Source organism: Neofelis nebulosa, chromosome 13 (genome assembly GCF_028018385.1).
Source record: "Neofelis nebulosa isolate mNeoNeb1 chromosome 13, mNeoNeb1.pri, whole genome shotgun sequence".
NCBI classification, from domain to species: Eukaryota; Metazoa; Chordata; class Mammalia; order Carnivora; family Felidae; genus Neofelis; species Neofelis nebulosa.
Genome location: NC_080794.1, coordinates 77,502,189 through 77,529,213, shown reverse-complemented (window position 1 = coordinate 77,529,213; position 27,025 = coordinate 77,502,189). Strand labels below are relative to the sequence as shown.

The following is a 27,025-nucleotide window of genomic DNA, read 5'->3' as shown; positions in this document are numbered from 1 at the left end:
CCATATTAGAGTATTGAAACATTTAATTAGAATATTGACTATTAGAATATTGAAAATGATCTATGTCTGAAGCAAGACTTCCCATCCTGGAAGAATAGCGTGCCCTACCCCTCCTCTGCCTCAGTGCCTCATCACCTCAACAACGTCCGTCCCTTTGTACCTGATAGGATGACACCAGACTGGAAGTGATTTCGAAACGCTTCCAGGGCCAGCCCCCCAAAAGTCTAGATGTGGCGGTGGGAAGGCAATTATCCAAACCTACTAAATACCCAGGGATCCTCTGGCTGTGACCAAGTGAAAATTTTAAGTGTTGAGTTTTAAAAGGAAAGCTGCCAATGGGTGTTCTGTAAATCATTTGTGCCAGCAGACTGACCCCATTATGTCAGCTAATCCTGGAAATACAGGAGGTAAATTTAAATCTTCGAGCATGAAGCACTTAATCAATATTCTAAATGTTTTTCTTGCAATTTATGCTAGCAGAGCAATGGGGTGCTTTGGCGTCCTGTTAATCTTCCACCGGAGAAGAGGCACTCGAGACAAGGCCAGGGTGGTGGGATTTCGCACAGGATGGTTGGTGGGAGGGCAGGAAGCTGGAAAGGGAAAGAGGGAGGTGGTTATTTCCACACGAGTCCCCTGGCTTGGGGACGCTCATCCACCGATCCCAGCGGGCAGAGCCACCCCGCGCGCACCTCCTTGGTACTTTCCTTTAACCCGTGCTTGACAGCCTCGGAGTTGACTTGCCAGGAAGAGCATGAGCTGGGGTCAGATGCACCCGAGTGAGAACCCTGGTTCAGTTCTTATTGCTGTGTGACCTGGGGCATGTTTCCTCCCTCCTCTGAATGCCTACTATACAATATCACCTGCCGCTCTGGTCTGCTGTGAAGATTGAAAAACCGGTGCCCAGACGCAAAGGGCCCAGCTGTCCAACCCTTGTGATTGATGAGATGTGCAAGAGCTTTGACTCTGGACGCTGGGGCCATAAAGGAAGGGCTCTTCCCAGTGGCGGGGAGGCTGTGAAGCAGAAAAGATAGATCTTTTTAGATTGTGCTTTCTTAATTTCTAAGAACCATTTGAACTGAGTGATATCCAGCCAGTTCTAAGAATTGGCCATTGTAGAAAGTCCTAAGGAAGGAGGGAAGTGCAGGTGTTCTTGGGACAGCAAGACAAGGAAGAAGGGAAACCAAAAGGCAATTAAAAAAAAAAAAAAAAGGACGAGGTCTTGAGGGGTTACAACTGTTCCAAACTCCATCTCACCATGCCCAGAAGGACTGTCCTGGGAGTGTCATCCTAACAGCCAGCTTCTTGGCAGCATGACTGGGGCCGTGACAATAGTCAGATCTCGGTCCGTTCTGGGTACCAGAGTGGGACTGTCTGCCAGGGGCCATTGCCACGTCTCTCTAACCAGTTGCTGACATTGGGAAGAGGGGACACACCTGTAAACAGCAAACAGTCTTAGTTGCAGGAAAGATAGTGTTTTGAGAACCAGCCCCACCTCTTCGCCTCCGAGACCAGGACTTTGAGTCTTTCCCATATCTGCGTTCTGCCTGTATGTTAGTTGCTTAATATTTATGTTTAAACTAGATACGCTTACTTCTATCAACACTGTCATTTTTAGACTCATCCGAAGCTGTTAACATATCTGAAATATATGCAAATCAGTGTGCTCATCCTCTATAATCGTAAATATTAAAATTAAAACAATAAACAGTGTTTGTAATGCCACCTAAATAGTATCATATACACCAGTGGTCTCCCAGACCCTACTTGGAGAAACATGATAAACCATCTAATGTGACAGAACCCAGAACTATTTGCTTTGATAATATGCATCGCCTCCTTTTTTATGGCTGGGTATTAATAAAGCAAATGTGCATAAGCTCTTCCCATGAGTCGAGTACTTTCCTAAGCACATTATATGTATATACAGTCACTCAGTCCCCACAGTAACTTCATGAGGTCAGTACTGTTGTTTCCATTTTTTCAGACAAGAAGCCTGAGACACAGAGAGACTTGAGCAGGAGAGGAGAAATGGAAAGGTGGCACCTTCCCCTTCTGTGTGTTTTAAATGGCTACACTACATTACCTAAATCACTGCACTTTACCTTTTTGTTTCCGGATAACATTATTCACTCAGTAGAGATTAAAATCAGTTCCTAGATTCTTGTTGAACATCTGGCAGATGGAGATGCCAGACTGGCTCATAAACTGGCATAAAGAAAGGAAATGACACCTATCCTGACACCAACTGGTGTCCCTAGAACAACTCAATTCTGACGCTGGCTCTCGGAGTCAGCACAGACTCCAGAGGCTAAAGGGCACAGCCCCCAACAAGACTGCCCTTACTTCATATGCCAGCCATGCTTCAGGGATCCCCAGGCCACCTGCACTTCTGACCGACCAGCCACAAATTCAGGGGTTCCCATGACTCATCAGGTTCAATTCACTAGAACGACTCAGAACTCAGAAAAGCACTATGACTGATTATTACAGTTTTCTTATAAAGGATACAAAGCAGGACTAGCCAAATGCAGAGATATGTAGGCTGAGGCCTGGGAGAGTCTCCAAAAAGAGAACTTCCGTGCTTTTTTCCCTGCGGGATCAAACACATCACCCTCCCAGCGCACTGATGCATTCACCACCCAGGAAGCTCCACGGGGTTTCAGGGACCAGAGTTTTAATTGGGGTTTCATTACATAGGCATGATTGATTGAGCCATTGGACATGTGATTGAATGCAGTCTTCTGCCCCTCTCTGGTCCCTGGAGGTCGGCAGGTTGGACTGACCTCACGTGATTCAAAGCCCCAACCTAGTTGGTCTTTCTGGTGACCAGCCCCCGTTCTGAGTCATCTCATTACCATAAACTCAGGGGTGATCCACAGGGCTCAATGAATACCAAAGATCCTCCCATCACTCAAGAACTTCCAGGAATGTAAAGGTTATCTCCCAGAAACCAGGAACAAAAGCTAGTCAGATTCTAATTTTAATTCTGGGGCCAAACAGTGAAACTCCTCACAAGAAAGCTGGAGTCGAAATTTTGAACGTGGGCTCAGTTCACCACTTACCAGCCGTGAATCCTTGGGAAAACTACTTAGCCTCTTTGTCTCAACTTCCTCCTCCATGAAATGGGGATGATGGTGGTCTAGAGCCTTCTGGGATGTTACAAGGATTCAGTGTGATCCCACCCGTGAGGTGCTCTTGGTGTACCGCCAAGCTCTGAGGAGGTGCTAGTCGAGTCTTTCTCATCTGTGAGCTTTGTGTAGCTTCTGGCACTTGGATCTCCCTGGTCCCCTCTGTCCCATCTTCTGGGGAAGTGCCCTGAAGGGCCAGGCTGGGTTTTGCATTGCTTTATGGATCCTATTTTCAGTGGTTTTTCTGGGCTTGGTAGCCTGTAAGGCTTTGCCACCTGTGCAGCAGGCTTATTAAGGATAAGAGAAGGTGAGTCCTTGTCAAAGTGGTACTTTTGAAATGTAATTTAGATTCAGATGCTTCTTCATGGGAAACCGCTTGCTTCCTTGGAATTCTTTGCAGAGGGTGGGCTGGTCGCCTCTATGCCAATCTTGGAAATTTCGATAAGGATTGTTTGGTGATCTCTTGGCTGTGAATTGAACAGTTCCCCCAGGTCAGGCTTGCTCAACCTTGGCCCTATTGACATTTTGTTCTTTCAGTTCTTTGTCGTGGGGAGGGTGGGGGCTGTCCTGTGCCTTGTAGGATGTTTAGGAGCACCCTTGGCCTTCATCTTTTAGATGCCAGTAGCACCTTTCCCTAGTTATGACAACCGAAAATGTTCCTGGACATGGCCAAAGTCCCTTGGAGGGCAAAACCGTCCCTGAGGGAGGACCACTGTCCAGGAAATGAGGGCTGCCTCAAAACCCCCCTTTCCTTTTGACAACAAGGGAAATGGAGGTGTTGGAGAGTCTTCTCAGGTTTCTCTGCATGATAAGCAACATAGGGAAATGGAAGAGCGGAGAGCCACATTGGACCAAATCTTTCCTGGGTAGTCCAGGCAAGAACAATGAAAAGGGGCTGCGGTTGCTACCAAAGTGCCATGCTTGGACATTTAAGCTAATTTCCCCGAGGAAACACTGCCCTTGGGGTGGGACCTGAGGATACTCTCAGAGGTAGCATTAACTGAGGCTCTTGACCCAGGTCTCACCATCCAAGGACCATGGCCTTTAGGGCCCCTCACCCTCACATTCTTCTGTGGAATGTTTTTCACCCACCCAGCATGCTGGACGAGTAATCCACAGGTGACATTTCAAAGGAGACTTTTGCCGGACCACCGGAGTGGGTGGCAGCGTTTATAAATAACCCCCATCAGGCTTCCCGTGTGGACTTTGAGCAGGGGGGAGCTCCAGGAAGGGTGGTAACAGAGCAGGATCCAGATCAGACCACCAATGCCAGACTCGTCACCACTGAGCCCTCAGCACGTGTGCTGAATCCCAATGACTGTGGCAGCACTGATGCCATTTCCTGAGCCTTTTGTTTAAGAAAATGACCTTGGTGCTGCATGTTATTTGTGGTATTTGGTTTATGATCTGTGTGACGTTTCTACCATTTCTGCATATTGCGGAGTGTTTTCTAGCACCTACTGTTGTTTCGGTCTCATAAAACAAAACAAAAAAAACCCCCAAATCTTGGCTACACCTAGCGTTTCCTCTGCATAATGCTCTCCTGCTTGGAGTGAGTTTATTTCCCCTGCTCTGAGAGAAACGAGCCGTGAGGGGTGTCTTCCCTTAGCAGAAGTGCTAAGCCTCCGGGCCTCCCACCCAGGCTGCTCCTGGGCTCCCCCAGAAGCCTCCCTGCAGAGCTGTGGACCAGGCGGCCAAGGGGCCTAGGGGCCTGCGTGATGGGCCCAGCTACTCCCAGCATGAAGAGGCTGCCAGTGGGCTCCTGGGATTTAATCTGCCCGGCTCCAGCTGCCAGCTGATGAGCTCAGAGGGAAGCTGCCTCCCAGGATCCACCCACGTTCGCCCTGGGAGGAAGGAGGCTGTTGTAAAAACAGTTTTCAAAAGAACTGCTTATAGAGCATTTTCCAAGCCCCTTCATCCAGGAGAGTGCCTGAATTCCAAACTTAGAAATTGAGTACCACTCCATTAAGGCAGCATGCTGAAGCACACCTTCAGTTGTGTATTCAAACCCTATCGGACATGGAAGCCTGCAGCCTATAACTGGTACCAAAAAAACAGGAATCTTATCTTGGGGGGCAGGCTTCCTGGTAGGTGGGTGGCCGGTGTGCACATCACCCGCACCGCAGGGGGCGGTGGCACACGTTGTATCAGCACGATTGGGCCACCCAAACAAAGCACCATAGACCGGGGGGGCTTCCGCAACTGAAATTTCTTCCTCACGGTTCTAGAGGCCGGAAATCTAAGATCAAGGCTTGGGTTCTCCTGAGGTCGTCTCCGTGGCTTTGCACATGGCTGTGTTCTCACCATGTCTTTGCGGTGACTTTGCCTGTGTGTACATGTCCTTGGTGTCCCTCTGCGTGTCCACATCTCCTCTTCTAACAAGAACACCAGTTAGGGTGCGGGGAGCCTGGGTGGCTCAGTCTGTGAAGCGTCCAACCATCAGTTTCAGCTCAGGTTGTGATCTTGTGGTTTGCGGGTTCGTGGGTTTGAGCCAAGCGTAGGGCTCCATGCTGATGGTGCGGAGCCTGCTTGGGAATCACTCTCTCCCTCTCTCTCTGCCTCTCTCCTGCTTGCTCACTCTCTCTCTCTCTCTCTCTCTCTCAATAAATAAATAAACTTAAAAAAAAAGAACACCAGTTCCAGTGGAGTGGGGCCCACCCTAACAACTTCACTATAACTTAATCACCTCTTTAACGACCTGTCTCCAAATACAGTCACATTCTGAGGACCTGGGGAATAGGGCTTCGACATACAAATTTGGGGGGGACCCCATTCGTCCGTAACATATGTCTGAGGGGAGGTACTTGATAACTAAATATTTGACATTAAAAAAAAATCTCATTTATGGGGTGAATTTAAGCAGAAAAAATTACTCTTGCCACAGGTCTTCCCACAGTGCACTGGGTTCTGCTAAGTATCTCTTGTGTATAGCCTTTGAACGTGAGAGACTCGCTCTCGGCTGGTCCTATGATGGAAATAACATGGGAAGGCCCCTCCCTTGGGCTGCCCCGGCCAGCCTGCACACACCTGCTCTCCGCTTTGCTTGGAGCTCTGGCTATCACTCGTGAGCTTCCACAAATTTAATTCAAGCAATGACTTTTTGTGATTGGCACATTTGCATTGTAGCAAACGTTGGTTCAACATATTGTTGGAATACACAATACTGTAATTTAAGATTATTTTATCAGCAGTAAAGGGTTTTATAATTCATTTAAAAAGTTGTAATGGGCTTGAGCATCTTCAGTGGAGTTTAATAATATAGCGTTTTATAGCTGGCTGTAAAACTTCAGATTACGGTTTTAGCAATTGTGCAATTCTATTTTATAGTTTAATAATTGTTCAAATGAAGGAGAGTATAACGTTCCTAAAAACCAATTTAATGACTTAGAAAAATAGCCTTTATCAAAATCTAACGTACACCTTTAATGAACCCAGATGTCACCTTTTCAACAAAGGCAGATCATGGCATCTATTTTTCTCAACCACAAAACCCTCCAAATTAAGTGCATCCAGTGTAGTATCTCCAAGTTATAGTTTTCTCTTTTTTAAAAAAATATTTTATCCCTAATCTCCGATAGCCAGAATAAGCCTATTTGCCAAGCACAAGGTGGATGGCAGCTAGGCCAGAAGAGCTTCCGCAGGAACAGGGAGTAAATCGGTTCTCTCTTTAGAAGGTTCTTTGTTTTACAGATGACCCCTTCATCCCACTGCTTCAACCGCAGCTGCTAACTTTAATAAAGTCCCTTATTAATGCCTCCAGATAGCCCATACTTAACCATTCTGTGAGTGAGTGGCAAAATGGGGAACCCTACATTATAATATAATTGTATACTATTATTACGAGCAATAAAAGTGTTAGCATATAGCATTGGGGAAAAGGCATTAATTCATGCTGTCATTGGAATTACAGTTCATGTTGTTATATTTTGGGATTTTCCTGGGTTATATTCTCAGACAGCTAAAACCAATAAAAGAGTAGGCTCTACACAAACACGGTTACTGTGGAATACGCTTTGGCAACATGGACCCAGGACCCTTGGGTGCGGTGATTCTTGGGTGAACCAGCTCTGGTTCAGAGCCGTGTTGCAGTTATGGAGAAGTGGCAACAGCCAGAGGAAGTCCATGTGGCTGGGCTCCTTCCTGGCTGAGGTGCAGTCCATGGGCTTGGGGCTCACGGGCCATTTCCGCTTTGTGTTATTAACAGCGGTGGCTGTGATGTGAATGGCAGGGAGGCAGGGACCCTGAACTGTCCACCAGAGAAGTAAGCAGAAGAGAGGTCCCCAGCAGTGGTAGACTGTCTTGCATCACCCTGAAATGATGGGGGCCTCCTTTTCCCTGCTTCCCACTCTGTTCTCTAGCAGCCCCACCCTTCGTTGTCAGCTCCAGAAAGCTTCTAGCTGAAAGTTGGTGCTGCTTGGGAACAATTTAAGGCTGCCTGTCCCAGAAGCATCTGAGTATTCTCTCCCAGATCACAGCCATCTCAGCAAGGATACCACAGCCGGAAGGCATTCTTGCCGTCCCGAGGCAGGCACTTGCTCCAGGCGTCAGCTGTTGTCTGTACCTATTCCTGCCCCAGCACGTGGTGCCCCCTAGGTTATAACGAGGCGGGGGGTGGGGGTGGGTAGTAGCCCTTAGTGATTCTGAAGTCCCATGAAGAGCACAGGCATCGTTCAGTTTACTCCAAAACCAAGCTCGCTTTGAGATAATGTAGCTCAAGCGTTGAGTGTGCCCATGCTTGACAAGGGATCACGCAGACAATAGGCCAACAGAAGTATGGTTAGTTCTCAAAGTTGCTTTTTTCTCTGTTTGTAAGAAAAAAGAGGTTGTGCTTAAGAATAAACAACACTGAAGGGCCAGGCTTCTTGCTATAGTGGAATCAAACCTTTCTGTGGGTTTCAATAGAGAGCAATTTCACGTCCTTAATCCTTGGATTCATCATCTGTAATATGGGAATAATGAGCACCTACTGCCTAGGAGGGTTGTAATAATTAAACAAATTAAAATTCTCCAGCGTAGTAATGGAGCCTCCAGTTCAGCACAGTAACTGTTTTTACCATCATTTGATCCTCCTGGTTGGTGAGTGCTGAGCACGAGACGGAAGGAGCCTGTACTAAGGGGACAGTTGGTGACCTTTACCCCCAGATTTTTCAGGGACATGAACTTGGGCATCATAAAGGGTATGTACCCTGCAAAAGTGAGCCAGCCTCAAGTTGAACTATTTTTTAAGTCTTTTTTTTAATGTTTTATTTATTTGAGAGAGAGAGAGAGAGAGAGAGAATGCAGCACGAGCAGGGGAGGGACAGAGAGAGAGGGAGACACAGAATCCGAAGCAGCTCTAGTCTCTGAGCTGTCAGCACAGAGCCCGATGCGGGGCACGAACTCCCCAGTAGTGAGGTCATGACCTGAGCTGAAGTCGGACACTTAACTGCCTGAGCCACCCAGGTGCCCCGACTTGAACCAATTTTTTATGATCACCCACTTATGATGCCTTCTCCTACTGCTTTTGTCAAAAAGGGGGGCTAATAACTTAAAGATGGGGATGAGAAGACTAGGCCCCCTCAAGGTGTTCTAGGAAGAGCCATTAGGCCACTTGCACCTGCGGTTTAGAGGGCAGTGAGGCTGGCCCATCAGAGGGACAGTAATTCAGCAGTTGGACAATTGCTTAACCCAATTGCCGGATAATAAACATGCTTAATAAAAAGGAATAGGACGTCTGCACCATCTTGGCCATAAATATGCTCTCTTGTTCTGGGTAACCTATGAGCATACCTCTGAGTCCACTTAGATCACATACTATAAATAAATCCAATTTCTTGTATCCCCTACTGACCTCTTATCCTTAGGACCTCTAACCAACCATACCTCCCTGATAATAGGCTCTGCCTTGTGTTTGAGCCGTGGAGCTCATGCGTGGGAGGAAAATGGCTCCAGTTCTCCTGTGAGGTTCAACAGAAGGCTCCCCTCCCTTGGACCCCTCCTGTTCAAAGCACGAGAGGAGTCACAGCATGGACAGGGCTGTCTGGAAAGGAAGCTCCGGGTGGTGGGCACTGAGTAGACACTGCAGTTTTCCCCAGGTGGCTGTTGCTGTCCTCTCCTAGGCAGCATGCGTGACCCCAGGCTTATTACTGCTTCCCTGGGCCCCTTCTCAGCTGTCAGCGGGATAAGAAGAACTACTTCTATGGGTTATCTGGGGGTTATGGGAGATCACGTGTGCCGTGTCTGGCGTGGAGTCCATATGCATGGGTTTTGGAGTCAAGGGGACTGAAGTCAGACAGATGACATCTCCATGCAGACACCCCAGGCTGCAGAAACTCGGCGAGTCCCAGCCTCTCAGAACCCTCGTTTTCTGATCCGTGCAAAGGGGTAGAGCCCCCCTCAGAAAGTCATGTGAGCGATTGGGAGTGTTCAGTGAAGCACAGATGGGGTCATTATCGGAGGGGGCCGTCATGAATGGTAACTGTCACAGTATCACTCTTGGTCTCCTTGGTTTTCCTCAATTATCTGTTTTTCTCCGTGTACGAAGAGCACATTTTTCTCTCAAGTTTTTAAAATTTTTGCTTTCACCTGGTTTTCCACAGCGCCCAGGGTACTCCATTTTCTGAACAGAGGGTGAACTAAAGCCCAGGGTCGGTTATGTCTGCAGACCACGGCGTTTTATATCAAACCTTAGTTACCACCATAAGTCACAGATCCATTACGGGGCCGCACTCAGCTGCACATAAATGCACAGGAGAATGAGAGGCTTAATAAATATTATCTGATGGCTATGAGGATGCGCGTCTGATGAGACAGACTTCATGCACTTCTCATCAGAGACCACAATGAATCTTTCCTGTTGCCCTTGCACATTTGCATTTCCGACTGCGCATCTGAGAAAACAAATGTTTCATTTTAGGGCCATCCCCCTAGTTGCCTTTATACCATTCTCGCTTGAATGTTCGCTATACAAAAACGTCTCCCCTACCCCAAACCAAAATGTCTTTCACACATTGTTTGGCATCATCTGACTGTTAATTGGGCATAATTTTCTAAAATACAGGTCATAATTGCTTCTTGTCTGAATATTTTACTAATCAAACAAGTTAACCATGAAGGAAAACACAGTTCTCTGGTGTAGTTTGCAACCTGTGTTTGCCCCAACTTAGGGGAAAGCAAAATGGATGCAAGATGATCCTGTGAAGTATGGACAGAAGAAAGGCCAGCTCAAGTGCCATGGGAAGCGCCCTGCTGTAGACGGTGTCTGCACCCAGTGCTCCTGGCCATCTTGCCATTAGTGTTGAATTACAAGTGCAGGGCTGCAGGAATCCTTTTTATGGCATGCTGGAGACTGACGGGCAAGCCCGAGGGACTGCTTAGCTAATGGAGGACTGTTGATATATCCTGCTGGACTGTATCTCTTTCACTGCATTCATTTTTTAAATCCAAGGGATCACAGAAGACCATAAGCCAGTTCTAGTCACTATCATGTTCGCAAGCCAAATTAGCTTCAGCTTTTGCATTTCTCCAGCCCCTGCCCCAATCCAAGAGCACTAGCCTAGACACAGGGAGGCTAAAGCAATCATCAACAGCAACCTGAGGTTTTCAAGGACTTCCACCTTCACATTTGATTCTCAGAACAACTCTTCGAGGCAAGCAGCAGGGCAGGGATTATTGTAATTAAAGCTGATGGTTGAAAAGCCAAGGCTAGGACTTTCCTAAGCTGTGTTCATTGTATCATACTTTATCAGTCAAGCCGGTACCAGGAGCAAGTTCTAAGCCGTAGTAGAAGTTCTCTTAACTGACCCTCATGTAACCAACTCATCAGAAGCCAACCTTTCCATTCTCTTGTGAACATCTAACGCCCATGGCGGACTGCATGCCCCAAGCTGGTGGCCTCTGTCCTCCTGCCCACCTCTGCCCTTGCTCTCTCTCTAGTTGAGAGGCAGGCTTAAAAGAGTCAGGCATGTTTGTTCTCAAGCCTTTTTGTGTTCTTTTATTTGTACTTTGCTTACATAATCTAATTCAGTATTCCATGAAGGATTGAAATCGAAGCACAAAAGAAAGTATAGTTGTTTCCATGAAAACTAAGTGGAATACCTTGAAAGAGCCAAATCCTTTTTTTAAAAGAAATGCCTTTGGATTAGGTGTGGGTGAGACAAAATTATAAAAGACTGAGAAAAATTACAAAAATGTAAAAAGATTCTGCACTGAGATTCCTCTGCAGGTAGCAAACAAATGTCACTACCGTTTTAAAGAAACTGAAACTGGAAATTGTAGACCGTGAACAATTCTAGGTGTAGCTTATGCAGAACATAAGCCAGGGAACTCTAACAAACTCTTTCTTTAAAAAGCTTTTTTTCCCCCTAAGTATGTATGTATGTACGTATATATTTTGAGAGGAAGAGGGAGAGAGAGAACACGCACATGTCAGAGAGGGAGGGGCAGAGAGAGAAGAGAGAGAGAGAGAATCCCAAGCAGGCTCCATGCTGTCAGCATAGAGCCCAACACAGGGCTCAATCCTATGACTGTGAGATCATGACCTGAGCCAAGACCAAGAGTTCGATGTTTAACTGACTGAGCCACCCAGGCACCCCTAAAAAGCTTTTTTAAAGAAGGTGGCGTTGGTCATGTATCCAAAAATCAATAAATGATGGACATTTAGACTTGAAGTTAGAATATTTGATATAATACATACAATGAAATATCCAGCCTCAAAAAAGAAGGAAATCCTGCAATATGCAACATGATGGATGAATCTAAAGGACATTATACTAAGTGAAATAAGCCAGTCACAGAAAGACAAACACTGTAGGATTCCACTTATGTAAAATATCTAAAATACTCAAACTCATGGAAACAAGTTTGCTGATTGGAGTTCCCTGGCTTATGTTCTGCATAAGCTACACCTAGAATTAGTTCCTGGTCTACAATTTCCAGTTTCAGTTTCTTTAAAACGGTAGTGACATTTGTTTGCTACCTGCAGAGGAATCTCAGTGCAGAATCTTTTTACATTTTGGTAATTTTTCTCAGTCTTTCATAATTTTGTCTCACCCACACCTAATCCAAAGGCATTTCTTTTAAAAAAAGGATTTGGCTCTTTCAAGGTATTCCACTTAGTTTTCATGGAAACAACTATGCTTTCTTCTGTGCTTCGATTTCAATCCTCCATGGAATACTGAATTAAATCATGGTGGTTGCCAGAGGCAGGAGGAGGGGGAAACAGGAAGTTGTTGTTCGTGGGTGTACGGTTTCAGTTCTGCAAGATGAAAAGGTTCTCGAGATCTGCTGTACAACGTTGTGCCTGTATTGTGCACTTTAAATTTGTTAAGAGACTAGATCTCATCTTAAGTGTTCTTCTCTCGATTTTTTAAAAAAGGAACTCTGAAATAAAGTTTTATACAAGTGTGTACTTTTTGAATAGTTTAATGATTTTGCCCTTAACTTAATTTCTCAGTTATCCAATAATCTATGGGCACAGTCCCCAAACCTGTCAGGTAAGAGGGTTTCTACTCTAGGCTTGGCCCCTGAGCTTAACCTAAATTGTACAGTTAAACTTGGAATGCCCCACGAGTGCCAGGAACCCAAGACTTGCTAGACTCTAGAACATGAATCCACGTCTCATTCAAGGTCAAGACGCACCCCCCCCCCCCCCCCACACACACACACACAAACCCTCCATCTGGCCTCATTTCAGTTCACTGCACTGATTTTGGAGGCCTTGTCTGTACAGCCCAACCAACTAGGATCTGAGCCTGCCCTTCTGGGTAAGGAATCATGACTTCAGGCCTCCAAAGCCTTTTCCCCACCCCCATATTCCAACCAGGCTCAACCTGCCCAGAGCATACCAGACTAATGAAACTTGGCACCCAGTGGGCCTTCTGAGACCTATGCTAAGTGAAATATCTTTATAAGGTTTTCTTGGAACTTAAAGTGATGAAAGCCTTCTTCTGGCTGAGGTTCAGTTCAGTGTCTTGCGGGTAGAGAGTAGAAAAGCCTCCCAAGGATTATCATCACTCCTTAGAAGGACGCTTGCCCTATCTCACCCCTGCCCTCCTCACAGCCCCTCAGACCCTCCCCAACCCGTGTCAGGGTCCACGAGGCTGGCAAAAATCAGCTTGGAAAGGAAATGGATCCCTTCCCTGTGGAGCGCGGGCATTAGAAGACAAGGATCCAAACCCAGGGGCTCAGAGCAGGTCTTATTTATGTGTCTGCTTGTTTTACGCAGCTGACTTTACTGCACATTATTCAGACCAGTGGTTGCAAGTGGTTGTTACCAAGTTTGTAGGAAAAGCAAATCAGTAGGAAGGTGAGTTTCCAAATAGACAGCGGCAGGGATTTTGGAAAGTCTGGCCAACAGCTTGTGACCAGACCAGCAGTTAAAACCTCCCCAGGCTCCCCCAAATCCAACAGGCAAAATCCAAAAAGCTGAAAAGACTATGCTACAACAGAGCACTGGACAGACTGCCATTACTTAGCTTGGATTCACTTCACAGGCAGCTTCTTTTGTCTTTTTTGTGTAGAAATTAATTTGGACGAGTGTATATCAAGCACACAATAGAGTTGCTGCCTAGTAAGTACTGCCCATGAAAGTCAGAAGAGTCTGTGTTTTTTTTAATGCAATGTAACAATGCAGACTCTGAAGCAGGTTCCTCTGCTCAGTTAACCTTCAGAATTATGTGCACACCGTCTTCCTATGTTTTGTCCTACTTGAAGACATAAGATGTGTAGATTTAAATTGAGAAATGGCCATTTCAGGAGGAACTCGTGCAATGGTTTCCCCTAGCAAAGGACCAATTTATGCTGCAGAAGAGACTCATATGCTAATAAACTGGTATTGACAAGTGTGATAGATGCAGCTAGGTACTTAGTGAGTGCTGGAGAGCAAAGTTGATTGCATTTTACAGTCTGTGTATTTCTCTGTTTATTGCTTGTATTCTGTCATTAAGCAAACAGGTTCCTAATATAGCGAATCTCTCTAATCAGTAAAGCAAGGGAGAAAAGAACCAGAAGCATCATTAATTATGACCATTTGGCTGCAGCCTGGACAGTCTGTTGCTATTGGATTGGGCAACTTCCTCTGGTTTTATTTTCTGGGGGTAAAGCAGAAACTGGCTCTCCTTATGCGTGGAGGGGAGCAGAGAAATGTTCCATGCCCTGCTGGCTGACAGCTGCCTAAAAACCTGAGATGAAACACTGGCTTCTCTACAGAAACAGAGTCCTGGGGCAGCAAAGGCCAGGCTCCGAGTCAGTGTGCTTTTAAGTCTCTGATTCCATAAACAGTGCTGCTCCAAAGCCTGCCTTGTCCCCTGGGCTCCGGGAGAGCCTCCTGTGGACAGAGCTCGAGTGTGCGTGCAGTGGCCGAGGGGTGGGGCCGGACTGGGGATGCGAGTGGCCTGAGTGTCTGTGCGTTCTGGACAGGAAGGACGTTGGCACCATGGCAGGCTTTCCAAATGCTAATCACTGGGATGAAAAGCCAAAGCGTCATCATCGTTCTGACTCCAGGTAACAGAGGTTAACAACATCTAATGCATTTATTAACCCTCTGGTGCCAGGGACTGGCGAGGTCTGGCCCCACAATTACAGTGCCGTGGAAATTCTATTATCTGACGTGCCTGGACTAGTGGATTACTGCCAGTGACGGTTTTATAACACGGCTGGAGGGACAAGGCTTATGAAGTGCCTAAATACAAGTTCCCTGGTTTTCCAAGGCTCCTGGGCCGGACACAGTCTTCTCCAGTATCCCTTTCATCTCCCTCTTCTGGAGATGAAAACCCTGTGGTACTGTATTTTAGTAGTGCTGTTTCCCCTCAACTCAGACTCAGGTGGCTTCCTCCATAACTGCGAAAGTACGAGTTAGCTGCAAAGAGGCACTCTTTCATAAAAGAGATTAAATAATTCATTTTTCAACATGCTGTGGCAGTGGTTAAAATTGGCTTTCAGAAAAATGAAATCCACTCTCCTCTTCTTTATCCTTCTCCCTTTTTGAAAGAGATGCCGTATTGTAAAGCCACACCGTAAGTTTTGGCGTCCAGATAGGTCCAGGCTGGCCATGCTGTGTGGAGGGTCCCTGCGGATGCTGTTGATGAGCAGGGCTGCTGGGCCCACAGACAGGACCTTGAGCCAGCACTTCCAGGATTACACCCTTATTTTTACCAGTTCAGAACTCAGCAATAAAATGTACTCTTCTTAAGTAAGTTTCTAACTTACCTCATACCTTAAAAGGTCTCAGACGTTTTGTTATGTGTTTCGTTTTTGTTTTTTTTTTTAATTCTCCTGGTTTTTAAAACTTTTCCTGGGACCATCCCAGTTTTTAGCACCTGAGACACAATGTTTAAAGTCTGTAAGCACTTTCTGCAATAGTGGAAGGTGGGAGCCACCCTTTAATTTTTGTTTGTATTTATCATACCCGACTAGCGAGACAATGATAGCTTAATGATGTTTCCAGAAATGCCCAGGGTAACAGCCTTTAAAGCGTGGAAATCATAGGTTGCTCAGGCTTCTAAAATGGGCCTCAGGAGCTGGATTTTAAGTGGACTCCGGATCTGCTTCTCAGATTTCTGACCCCGGTGTCACTAGAAGGGTTAAGATTGGATACAGGACTCTCAAGCATGCAGCGAGCTAGACGTACACGGGTCTAAACTCCCAGGCTCCGCCCCCTCCATCTGCAGCCTACTAACCCTTAAAGGCACCAGGTACCCAGCGTGGCAATGCTCCACGTGTACGTGATGTGGACAGTCCAGGCAGCAGACCCACTGTCCCTCATCTTGTAATATACACTTCAGGTTTGCTGTGCGATTGAAAAAAAAGACAAACAAACCCTATGTCTACGTGCAATCTTTTGATTCTGTTACTCAGATGCCACCTGCTATTCCAATAATGGTAACATTTGTGCTTCCCCTTGTAATCAGACTCCTAGACTTTCCTGCGGTCCACATGAGGTTCAAGTAGAACTCCAGGGCTGTTCAGCTCAGCCTCTGCAGTGCTGGGAGTTTCCACCCATACCTCTCAGTGGGAAGCTGTGTTCATATACTGTGTAAGCAGAGTATCTGAAGGCCTGTGTGGGTGCACTTCTAAGCCTCTGGAGTGCTAAGTCTTTCTGTGGGCTGGGTAGGTGCTTAACGGGAAAGAAGGTGTTTTCTCAGAGCATCTGCAGTGGTCTGGGTGCACATTATTACTTTTACTCTGAAGGTTATCCAGTTATGCCAACAAGAATGGTCTTCAAGGCAAGATAAGCTTTGAGATGCTCCCTCCACTTTCAGTGAAGTCAGTGGTGCTGCAGGGTGACCAGACTTCACGTTGACCTTTCCTTTAGATAGAGACCAACAAAATGTCCACTTTGGGAAAAGAAGAGCGCAGAGGCTTCATAGACCTGGAGCTAGTCAAAATGCATTTTCCTGTGTGATTGAGCCGTTATCCCAGCTATTTCTAGATGTAAGGCAAGAGCCTGCAAACCTATAAGCCTGTATGCAGTGTGAAACCCTCAATGACGAATGAAGGTCAGAAATCTACATAGGCAGATCCAGAGTCCACCTATGAAAATCTGTTAAGACAGAAGACTTTTTCTTATCCATTGGCAGAAGTGCCTTTACGAAAACAGTACAGCCTTGGTTTGTGAGCATAATTCATTCCAGAAACATGCTTGCAATCCGAAGCACTCATACATCAAAGCGAACTTCAAGAACCATTGGCTCAGTTGCGACCATGTGACATCGGCGTCACGTACTACTCGTACTGCAAGACATCAGTCACGTATCAGGTTAAAGTTTATTAGAAATGTTTGCTTGTCTTGTGGAACACTCGCAGAACAAGTTACTCGCAGTCCAAGGTTTTACTGTACTTAATAACAATGGGCATCATGGTAGTATTTCAAGAGGTTCCTGAAATGACTACATGTAGCTAATGGGCATCTCAGCGTATATATAATGAGTACAGTGCTACTTACTGGTGCTAATCATACGGAACAAGGTAGGAAGGAGACCCACCTGACCCTCAGAACTTAGAGGGCTGTGGTTTTGGACACTGAGGCATAGTGTAGCTATGATACAGCACAGCAACAACTTGAAGGCATAATGTGTTCCAGACTAGAAGTCGGGCTGCTTTCTCTGTACATTTTAGTGAACTTCTTAGTTATGCAAAGGCCCTTAGCAAGGGTTTGTGTCTTTTGTAGATTATGCACAGGCAAGGAAAAAAGAAAATGTGATGTTTTAAGACCATTTTGGTATCTGGGCACAATTCCAATCTCGAACAGAAATAAAACATGTAAAGTTCTGTACATTATTCTCTGCAGGTGACAGTGCAATGGACCAGATTTGCTATTACTACAGATTACAAGTAGGCTTTTGAGTAAGGTTCAATTGCTCTTTCAATTTCTCCTCTGATCTTCTTATATATAACATTTTGTGACCTTTGAACAGCCTGGGGATGCTTCACAGTGTCTTATTCTTGATGCCTGTTTAAAGGTTTCTATTTCATATTCACAGCTGGCATATGCAAATCTAGGTAAAGATTATGATGCCTTTCAAGTAGCATTATGGTCAGTAAATTACTCCTTGGGTGAACGTGCCATCATCAGCCTAGCATGTCTTCAAGGAGTTGCAAAAGTCTTCCTGCAACAGGCAGCCCACCAGCATCATTCACTCAGAGCTGATTGCCCAGACACTGCTTGATTCAGGTGCGGTGCTTAACCACGGTCATCCTGTTGGCACATGAGCTCTCTGTCTTTGGTGCCAACAGATTCCTATTCTGGGGGAAGGGGGCATGGGAAGGGGTCTTCATGTGGATTTGGAGGCAGGTAGAACATGAAGAATCAAGCATGCCAGGATTGCCTGGGAGAAACACTGTAATGGAAGAAAGCACATTTGCTTTCAAGAGTTTTAGACACCTGGTCTGTATCCTGTCTCTACCAGTAAACTGCTCTGTGACCTTGGAACAGTCACTTAACTTCACTGCACTCTGTTTTCCTTTATAAAACAGAAGGGCTGTACTGGGTCAGCAGTTCTCATTGTAACTGAGCGCTGGAACGTTTCCTTCAACTCAGTTCTCTGGTGGAAGCTCAGTGGGGACTTTCTCCAGTGCGAGGCGACAGGGAGCTTAAATGCCTTCAGGGCTCAGCCCCCTCCCCACTGCCCTGGAAGCAGTTTTAGGAGTGCTGCATCGGGATCTGTGATGCCCTGCACCGTCCCTCCAGGGAACCCATCTCTAAGAGTCTCTGCCCTGTGCCGTCACTCGCAAGCGGTGAGCGGTTGACTCAACTAGAGAGCAGCCCTGGGAGCCTAGGGACTATACGCTTTTGTTTGTTGACTGAAGCGAAGAATAAACAAGTAGATAAGCTGCGGGGAGACGTATCTCTATATTACCAACGAATGGGAATTTTTATTGCCACGTTTTTCCCTCGAAGGCACATGCTGAAAATTAATATTTAGAGATATAAATGAGTTCCCAATATGAAGGACTTCAAAACTTTGCCTTTAGTAACCTAGTCTTGTGCCGTTTCCACTAGGGGCCACAAGTAGCTAATGAGCCTTTGAAATGGGGCAGGTCTGAAATAGATGTGCTATGTCAGTCATACCCGATTTTGAAGACTTGGTATGAAAAAAAGATGTAAAGTATCCCATTAATAACTTTTTATATTGATTACGTGTGAAATGATAATATATTGGGTTAAATAAGATATATTATTACAATTATCCTCACCTTTATCTCTTTACCTACGTGGTTACTGGAAAACTTTAAATTATATATAGGCTCAAAGTTGTGGCTCACATATTTCTGTCAATGGCCTTGCCCTAGAAAACTGACTGGATCATCAGTAATTGTTATTCCATATTGTATATGGGTGATTTTATGTGTGTGTGTGTTTGTTTTTCTTCAGGCACAGAAGCTGAAATCCAATGTGTCGGGCAGCACGCACCTCTGTCTTTCTGATGTAAGTTCTGTTTCTCTCTGGGTCTCCCTGCCTTTCTAGAGACGGAGCCTTTGGGCCCCTGGTGATGATATAAAGGCGGGTGATGATGTCAAGGCTCAAAGACAACAAGGTTTCAGGTCCAGAAAAAGATCTCTGGCACCTTCCATGTCCCTCTGGCCTTGGTGCCAAGTGCATTCTGCGGATCCCAGGCCACAAAGTTAGGAGTAAGTGTGGCACCCAGGAGTGTCATCTCGGAGCTGGACCCAGCACGGATGCCGTCGTTCCGGTGCCCGGAGACTACGTGACCAGAGTCACGTAAAATCAGCCGGCACGGGACAAGACAGACAACAAATCCCCCTGCTTACTCTGTGCACAGTCCCTTTGACCTCTGCAGCAACCCAGAGATGGCTTGGACAGGCCACATTACTCTCCCTGTTTTACAGATGAGACGAAGATTCTGTAGTGTGCCAATCGCTGGGATGTGGCATTCTGGGACTGAGTGGGTGCTGTGGTGGAGACGGAGTCATCCGTCTTGGGACAGCTGTGCTGACTGGGGGCCAGAAAGCCTGAGTTCTGGTGTGGGCTTTCCACCTGACAATCAAGGCAGGCCCCTTTATCCGGAAAACCTAGGGTTGGATGGGCAAATGGAGAGAAACGTTGCCGACTGCTCTGCCGGTCTCAAGGCACTTTGTGGCCCATCTCCACATGAACTGATACTTGCCTGGGCCAGTTTTCTAAGATGATTCTTCGTGCCCTTCTTCCACGCTGGGAAGGGACCACGGGTACCAGAAGGAGAAGGTTCCATTTGCACAGCTACTGGCAGACCCAGGAGGCAGGAGTGAATGAAGGGTCCGCGCTGTCCCACAAGAGGATTTCATTAATCCATAGCAGAGGGGCAAGAAGCAGGTGTTGTCCGTTTTATCCTAAGGCATCCGATTCTAACCCAGATTCAGGATTCCTTCCTGAGTACAAGTCAGTGAATTGAAGTCTCCGTATGTGGTAATACCTTGGATCAGCTTTAGTGAGTGGTGCAGCCAGTGGGAGGCGAGGGCGGGAGAGAGAAAGAGTGTGGTTTAAATACGCTGGGATGGAAGGAAGACATGTAGTGGGTGATAATGAAAATATTCTCTCTTACAGCGTGATTACGAAAAGAATGGCCTTGCTGGTGCTTCCAGCCACATAACCACAAAATCAATGGCTGCTCCTCCAACGTGTGGTCTGAGCCCACTGCTGGTTCTGGTGGTAACCGCCCTGTCCACCTTTTTGTCTTTATCTTTGGCAGAAACATCGTAGCTGCATTAAAAAAAAAAAAAAAACAATGCGGACATGTAAAAAGACAAAAACCAAGCTATCTGTTTCCTGTCCTCTTGTATATCTGAAATTCCAGTTTTAGGAGCTCAGTTGAGACACTGGGAAAACAGTTTCATTCAACTGGAACTTTTTCTTTCTTTCTCTCTTTTCTTTCTTCCTTTTTTTTTTTTTTTTTTTTTAAGAAATCTTGTGAACCTTAGGGCTTCTATGGGATACCTGATGCTGTGCTACATTCCAAATTCAAAAGGCTTTGGGGCATGCTGTGTCGTAAAGGGGGAGTTTGTAAAGTTGGCTGTCTAACAAACTGGGCCCATGTTTTACATGATGATGTCAATGATTTTAACAATTTAACTGGCCGTTACTAGCAAGAGAAAGGAGTTAGTATTGCTAAAGAATCTTCAGAGTCACGTAATGACTGGTTTCTAATGACATCATTTTAGCCTAACATGGGTGCAGGTTTTGGTGGGATTTTTTTTTTTTTTTTTTGTCACAAAGCAAAGATCCTCATCAAGGGGATCTTGATGGACTTTGTGCAAACCAGCTTGCATCAATGTTCACCTTTTCTATATGTACTAACATTTTCCACATTGTGTACTACAAACAGTTCTACACTCTCCTACCAAACAAAAGACACCTGTCGCATCCAAACGTAGTGTCTGTCTTGTAGTCAGTGTGGCGGAGGGGAGTGGGGGGAGGCGAGTGTGCATGAACGTTTGCAGTACCTTGATGGTTGAACGACACTCTCCTAAGCCTTCCCTGAGCGAGAAGCCCTTTAACTAACAGGAGTCCAATATAGCCGATATGTCACTCTAATACTCTTTACACGTATGAAGTTATATGTAGGAAAAAAATTTTACTACCAAATGATTTCAACTATTGGCTTTCTATATTTTGAAAGTACTGATACTGTCTTCATTTTTTACTGATGATTTAATACAAAATACATGGAGCTCGTTTCCCTCTCGTAAGTAGTGTTCGCTCTGATGTTAACTTCACGAAGACAGCTCTTCAAAAGCAGACTGGGACGAGTCTGTGCTTTAGCAGAAAGCTCTGCACCCCGTTACTGCGGACAGGCAGGAGGAAACAGAACAGCCAGGTGTTGTCCTTTATCATTTCTTGACATGCAAGCGTGCATTCCCGTGAGGAAACTGGCGGCCATTTGTCAATGCCCTGCAAAATCTGATGGCACCTGTGACAGTTGACACAATCCAGTACCTTGGTTTTCATGTGACTTGACAGAGACTGGTTTGGCTGGGACGGAGGGCAGGGACCTGCTGACCTCTCTTCTGAAGCAGATCCTTGCCAGCCTACCCAGGTCTTTTCCTGAGGGTTGTCTTGACTCTCAATGGTGATGACCTCGCTGCTGGTTAGAGCGATTTGGTCTGAAGGTCATCAGGACCCTACTTGAATCTTGTTATGTTGTGTGTCCTCCATGACAGACTCTGACAGACTGTGTGGGAAAGAAAGAAGGCTGTGGATCAGGAGGACCAATGATAGGTCTGTGGAGAAGAGTTGGCTGGTAAAGATACAAGGAACAGGACTCTGGATACAAGGCATCTGGTTTGTTCACTGCACATCATCTTCCATCATTCTCATCCTTAAACAAGTAGACCCTGAAGTGCACTTTCAAAGTCTGGTTGATGGCGACATTCCGAATCTACAACGATCGAGTGCTAGGAGCCATGCTTCTCCAACACTGAGTAGAGAAGAGGAGATTCCACCCGAAGAGAGTGCTGGGAGCATTATCTCTCCCACATCAGTAGGGGGGCTGGAGGAGGAACTCAAGGTGCACAGTTCATACTGATCCCCTTTGCCCGCTGATGTTTGCCTTGTAAGAATTAATCAAATCACTGGGGTGGGAAATCTGTTCGATCCAAGATAAAGGCATAGTCTTTTAGCTCTTATTGGTGTTTGAAGTACATTTATATCCAAATGTTAATAAACATAAATGTATAATACCAAGTACTGAGTTTTTTCAGTTCAAACTGTTTTCAAGGGAAATTCATCAAACAGATTTGAGTCGTGAAAGGTTTCGTAAAGACTCTGACTTTGAATAAACACATTAAATGTGTCGAAATATTTGGAATTCCAGTCATCTGTGAAAGCATATCTCTTACAGAGCGTATTTTGTTTTAATTAAGGTATCTTTGTGTATCTACATTGGACTAATTGTATATGGGTCTGATTCTATGCGGTCTACTATAGAAAGCTATTGATTACTTCTGCGGTGAACAGCAGCTGTAATTAGCTTCAGATGACCAAAGAGGAAGAGCGAGTTATCAGAGCTAACAAGGGTAGCCTTCAGTGAAGAACACGGGGATGTGCAACACATAAATTAAATTTTGGAAAGCCTCATCTATCACCAACAAAGATCTCATTTTTCTTCACAGAGAGAAGCATATTAGAGTTACCAAATTCTAAATTTGAAAATACATTGCTGATTCAATAAACAGGGGGAAGGATGTTCAATGACACCATGTTAGAGAGATTCTTACAAAATGCTGCCGAGCAAGTGTTTCTGCTGTCCGGTGTGATTCTCAGTTTAACACCGTGGACCTGAAACACCACCATCATTTGTCCCAGCACTAAAGCAGGCAAGTGACTCAAATCTTTGACTTCCTTGTGCAGTGCTGAAAGCAAAAGTGATTACTTCCTGTCCCTCTGTCCCTGCAGTTAGGGTAACACCAAATGCAAGGGCTGTCTGCTGAGGTTTGGGCCTCTTGCAGAAAGCATCTCTTTGCTCGTTGATTTTGACACAACAAAAATAGTAACTTACGTCCGTGCAGACCACGACTCTCACCTCAAGTCGAGCCACGCCCTGCTTATTTAAGAGAACCCAAAAGAGGGGCGATATTGCCAAATTGATTGGAAGCACATTCATTCCACTGTGATGTCGAATATCTTTGACCAATGTATGTTTGAGTGTATGAGTGTATGTTTAATAGAGCACATGAAGGAAAAAGCAGCGCACAATAAAGAGAAGGATTCAGAATGCCACTTCGATGTTTATTTTTCCATATCTGAGTTGTTTCAAGTCCCTAGAGTGTAAGTTGAGAATTACATAGATTATTTTTTATTAAGTATAGCGAACTGTATCCAGAGTGTGATAGGAGTGTGGTTTTCATTGAAAAAAAATAAATAAAACTATTTAACAATTCTTTATCCTGCAGTAAAAAGTGTCTTAGAAACTGTCTTCGAGTTAGTCAAATGTGGGACGGTGTTTCTCTGGAGCTGCCGCGGCCTTTGATTTGGTCTGTATGAAGACCGTTCCTATCATGCATACGCTCCAAGAACGGGTCCCCTCCAGCTGCATCCTGTCACCCACCTGTCCCTTTGTACTTCAAATTAGACACTCCCAAACACTCCATCGGCTGAACTAAGAAGGGAGCAGAGCAGAAGCAGAAGTGCTAGTGGGGAAAAGAGAAGGGCAGTGAAAGTTTGTCTAATTAGCGAATTCCTTAGAATCTAGCAAAAAATGTAATTCTCTTGTTACTATTTACAAAATCGTGGCTTTGGAGGAGCTGTCCTTTGGAAAGTAAGTTTTCATTCATGTGGTCAGACACGCATGACTTCTCGGAGTCAATAAACTGTAGACCAGAAAAGGGCTGCTTAAGTGAGTTCACATTTTCTGATTCTCTTTCAACACTGTTCTTGATCTCCTGGATTCATACCCCTGTGATCCTTGTTGCTTCTGCTCTTTGATAAAGCAAATGAGACCATGTGAGACCTATCTTTTCAAGAAAGACCAAAAAGCAATGGCAACAGATGGGAGGGAATTACCAACGCAGTGGGCACAGAGATGACAGAAGGCGCCTTTGCCCTGAACTCAGGGAGTTTGGAGAGAGAAAGCACAACGAAGGTGCAACACGAGGCCGAGTGCCGTGGGTGAATGGATCATGCGGTCCGCTGGGCTTCCTTACTGGTCCACATAGGAACCTTGTCCTAACAAAATAGCCAGAGTCCCTTGAATTAGACGGCAGCGCCTTTGTGAAAGCAAGCTGGAGTTAATATCTGGATGACATAGAAATTTCTTTTTAGAAATTCTAAAAATACAAAACAGCTGAGAATTCAGTTTTAAACCCTTAGAAGCTACGTGTTTCTCTTATCCCTAAGATAGGCATCTCGTGTATGTGTCTGACCCTTCTGGACTTTGACACAGCTCCTCATTCCGAGTGACCGTTTGTTCTAAGCCTGTTGTCGAGAATTTTTCGGGAGGACTATACATATGAACACATTCTCACTGCAGGGGCTTTAGGTCTATGGGTTTTGCCACTGGCTTCATCCTGGGATGTATTTAGTGGGACATGTCTTTCGTTTCACAAGGAAGATTGTCTGAAGACCTGGGCTGATTGTGTTCTCTTCCATGTTGATAACTGATGCCCAGCCCCCCTGTTCTTTATCACTTAAGTATTTAACAGGGTCCCTTCCCATCGATTTTTCATCCTAATCACTCTAAAATTAGTCCTACCCAGATTAACTCTTGTTCCGCCAGACTCCCATTTTACATATATCCCCTGGCTTTTTAAAGACAGAGAAGCCTCTCTCAGGAGTCAGGTGATCTGATGGTGATGTTAATCCCCAAGTAGGAAGTCCATCCATGCAAGAAGCTCCCTCTTCTTAGCCTTCGGATGTCTCGTCTGCTCATCCTCGCCAGGCATCTCTTTGTTGCTCCGGGGGCTCTCTGATGAGCTTCTCCTCCCCCCCCCCCCAACCCCCCGGAGGTAGCCTGGGGTCGTTCAGTGAGATGTGCCACCTGCACTTCTGATTGTTCTGGGATCCAGCCTGGAGGGGTGGGAAGACACAAAAACCCCATTTCAATAAACTGCCTGCAGAGAACCACAGCCTGCTAACAGTCATTGAGGTCCTAGCCCCCTCAGGTCTCCAGGCTCATTTGACCAGCACAGCTGCGACTTCGGCTGTCTCCCTCTGGCAGGTGCCAACATCAGCGTCTTGTCCCACTGCCACTGGGAGTTTATTTTTGCTCAAGGGCAGCTGCCAAGCCCAGCACCAGCATCAATAAAAGGTTTTCTCTGATTTTCTTCTCTTCATCCATTCAGGGTTTTCTTACCCATCCCCAGTTTCCTTTTGTAGAAAGTACCAAGAGACTGGCCAGAGACCATCCTCTTCTCTCATTTTAACATCTCTTCCCGCTCACCTAGCCTTTCCTAACAGAAAGCATGACTCACAGTAGGTACTTAACGCTGCATGAATGAAAATCTTTGGGGGCATTGAAGGGCTTCATTTTGTAATATGGCAGCAAGAACCAGTCTATCTGCACCGTCTTGCTGTCACTGAGCTGTTGTGCACCAACAGTTAAGGTGCCCTGAGGTTATTGAGGGTGACCTGGAAAGGAAGGGTCCAACAAAGCATTAGAATCAAAGCAGCTTTAGATCTGCCTACTGTGTTTCCTGCTGAGAGATGAAAAATCAGCATTTTTCCCCGGAGGAGCTGAGCTTGACCAGTCAGTCCCAGAAAGGACAGGACCCCTAAATGAGGCGACTGCTTTCATGGGAAATTAGCTACTGAGTCTGCTGATGTTTTAATCCGTCTCAAGTGCAGGATGGTGGCCAGAAAGGTGGACCACTCCACCAGTCCCAGACCAAGTCCAGGCTCGTGCCAGCATCCTGAGAAGGCAAACGTGACTGGTCTTCAGTTCACATTTATGGAACCTCTGGTCTAGTTGAGCGAGCCATCGTTCAAGACTGAGGCTCCTCCGTGAGTAGTAACTTGAAAATACAAGGCCCTCTGACTGCAGCTTAGGGAAACACCCATCTTTTCTGGATGGCAGAACCCTTCACTTCGGCATCCTATGGAGAATCTAAATTGTCTTTCTTAATAGTCCAAGAAGCCGTTTTCCAGACTCAGGCTTTAAGAGGTCATAAGTCCCAGTCAATATGCACACACCAGCCTGCCCAGCCCAAGCAACATGGAGAAGGCAGACACACGTATCCTCACCCCTGATGGGCCGCCACCCAGAACCAGGTGGGGTCATCCTCTGAGGGCTCAGAGGGCTGGGAGCAAGGCCGGGTCACCATGCCAGTGGAAGCATCCAGCTGTTAGGTACCAGCTACGGCGAAGGTGGGAATAGGAGACACCAGAGCCACTTTAGCCGAGGAAAGCAGGCAGCCAGCAGTGTTCGCTCGAAAGAGCAAAACTTTGAAAAGACACAAAGACCCTCGATGCCGGCGAGTGTAACACGGATTATAAAACTAAAGTAGGATAAAGAATTGGAGAACCCCGGGGATGTCCTGGGTAGAGACACGCAAAGATGTTCTGAGTGGGTAAAGGTGTGTCACCCGTCACCAGGGCCAGGCAGGACATCTGTCGCAGGTACAGGTGAAGGTCCTCTGGGCCTTGTCAGCACCTAAGGCTCCATCGCTACAGCTCTGCGCCTCTCTCTGTGTCACAACTCCTACAGGGCTGTGTGATCCAGCATCACCTCTCTTCCTGGTCTGCCAAGCAGGCTTGATCTGGAATCTGGCTTTTTATTCTTTAGTTTCAGCTGAAAGCATTTCTGAAATGTGGGAAAAGGAATGGGAACCGTAGCGCCAAATTACAGACAGCCCTGCCTTATTTGGCTGCAGCCTTCTAGTAATCAGACTTTTCTGGATTCAGAAATAGTTGATTGTCCTCAGAGGCTTGAGGACATGGTTTCAGAAACCCGAAATCCAGGGATTTCTATTTCTTCTAATTACCTATCTTT

General features: G+C 46.0%; 1 protein-coding gene across 4 annotated transcripts in view; it reads left to right on the top strand.

Annotated features, from left to right (window-relative positions):
* GFRA1 (GDNF family receptor alpha 1) overlaps positions 1 to 23,319 on the top strand; it is a 211,990-nt gene extending 188,671 nt beyond the window's left edge. For all 4 annotated transcript variants that reach the window (XM_058697877.1, XM_058697878.1, XM_058697875.1 and 1 more), the window contains 2 exons: positions 18,979 to 19,032; positions 20,149 to 23,319. In XM_058697877.1, the coding sequence (XP_058553860.1) occupies positions 18,979 to 19,032; positions 20,149 to 20,304 (210 nt within the window). In that variant the 3' untranslated portion in view covers positions 20,305 to 23,319. The remainder of the gene's footprint in view (positions 1 to 18,978; positions 19,033 to 20,148) is intronic.
* The last annotated feature ends 3,706 nt before the right edge of the window (positions 23,320 to 27,025 follow it).